This window comes from Pteropus alecto, unplaced genomic scaffold, assembly GCF_000325575.1.
Source record: "Pteropus alecto unplaced genomic scaffold, ASM32557v1 scaffold134, whole genome shotgun sequence".
NCBI classification, from domain to species: domain Eukaryota; kingdom Metazoa; phylum Chordata; class Mammalia; order Chiroptera; family Pteropodidae; genus Pteropus; species Pteropus alecto.
The window spans coordinates 1,192,775-1,194,546 of NW_006436283.1; the positions used below are offsets into that span (position 1 = coordinate 1,192,775).

General features: G+C 57.9%; 1 protein-coding gene across 1 annotated transcript in view; it reads left to right on the plus strand.

Moving 5' to 3' along the window:
- The first annotated feature begins 1,422 nt into the window (after nucleotides 1-1,422).
- The window catches only part of SLC38A10 (solute carrier family 38 member 10), a 35,713-nt gene continuing 35,363 nt past the window's right edge, over nucleotides 1,423-1,772 (plus strand). The window contains exon 1 of the mRNA XM_006912162.3: nucleotides 1,423-1,771. Coding sequence (XP_006912224.1) covers nucleotides 1,699-1,771 — 73 coding nt within the window. The 5' untranslated portion in view covers nucleotides 1,423-1,698. The remainder of the gene's footprint in view (nucleotide 1,772) is intronic.

Below are 1,772 nucleotides of genomic sequence, written 5' to 3' on the forward strand. Positions count from 1 at the left end.
CAACTGTTTAGGGATACATCTGTACGTGGTACATCTTTAAAGAAAAGTAATGAGTTAATAGTCTGGACAGCGATGATCCCAGGATGGCCGCAGAGAGAGAATGAAGGTGGACCTGTGGAGGAAACAAGGGAATATCGAAGTTTCTGCTAATATTGTCTTAAAGCCGAATGGTGGGTTTGTGAGCATTTTTCTTTGTTAAAGCATACGTTTAAGTTATGCGTATCCTGCCTTGCATGGATATTTCATAAAAACTACACAATTAATAAAAAGCAGGTTATAGAATGTACGCTCAATTTATACGGAATGAATAAATGGCATTTATTATTTTGGTTTTGAATCTACTTACTCTTTACCCTGCGTTGACTCTTATTCCCCTCACACCTGGGGGTGGGACAGAGCCTTGCCTAGTGGCTCTGCTTCTGGGAGCTGAGGAATCAGTCTCTTCTCCACGAGGCAAGGTCCTCCATGTACCTGCAAACATGGTCCCCATCCTCTCCCAGCAGCCTTTGATTGTCCCCGTGCACACTACCCGCCTTCTCGGAATTACCTGCTTCTTCCTGAGAAGGCCTTTCCCAGCCCTCCTGTCTCTACGCATGGATCCGGGAGACACATAGTGAGCATCTGCCAGGTGTCAGGAATTCACAGTTGTATCAAGGTCGTTCTCTGTTCTCTCCCCTCCCCAAAGCCCTCTCCATCCTCCATTCCCATTTGGCTCTCAAGGCCTAGCCGAGAAGCCACCTCCTTCTTGAGGCCTTTTCTAGGTTTCCCTGGTCTGTACCTCTCTCGCACGGTATTTCCTCTACGCTTTTAATATTGGAATGTTAGATTCTCTTCTCACGCTGCTCCGGGTGCAGTTCTGAAGGGAGCCAGCCGGGGGAGCAGATCCCCACGCCCTGTCTTACGAGCTTTGTGACCTTAGCTGAGTCACCAAACCTCTCCGCGCCTCAGCGTTTCATTAGTAAAATGTAGGTGCTAACTCCTCCGAACAGGTTAAGGGGTTGGTTCCGACAGTTAAGGCCACCGCCCCGGTGCCCAGGGCACCAAGCACAGCCTCCGAAACGATCCTAGGTCTAACTGTTAAAATGAACCCTCGAAACCCTGCTCCTGTCCGGAAGGCGCGGCGCAGCCCTTTTCCCCCTGCTCTCCACTACCCTTCAGAATGGGGGTTCTGCGAGGCGGGTCCCCAGCCCTTCTGCCCCGGTCAAGGCGGGGCTCAGGAGCCCAGCTCTGCGGGAGGATCGAGGCGGCGAACTGTACAGGTGCACCGCCGCCGGCCCCGCCCCCAGGTCCCGCTCACAGACCCGACCTTGCCTCTCATTGGTTCGCGATCTGTATAGCCCCGCCCGCAGAGCCCGGCAGTTCCACGCCGGGCCCCGCCCCTCCCTCAGGCCCCGCCCCGCGCCGTCACTTCCGGGCAGGGGAGCCCGCGGCAGGCGGAAGTGTGCGTCCCGGGGCGGCTGCGGAGTCGGCCTGAGGGGTGCCTAGTTGGCGCCGGCGGCTCTTCCGGGTCTGGGTGCGGGGACGCAGAGGCGGCCGGCGGGAGTGAGCGGAGGACGATGACATGAAGCGGCCACGGGGTCTGGCGCGGCCCGGAGGTTGACTGTCCCCGCCGCCTTCCCGCAAGGCCGCCTCCTCCAGGCAGCCTCCCGTCTCCCTCAGGGCCTCGCACCCGGGCTCCCGGGTCCCAGACCGCGCGCCATGACCGCGGCCGCCGCCTCCAACTGGGGGCTGATCATGAACGTAGTGAACAGCATCGTCGGGGTCAGCGTCCT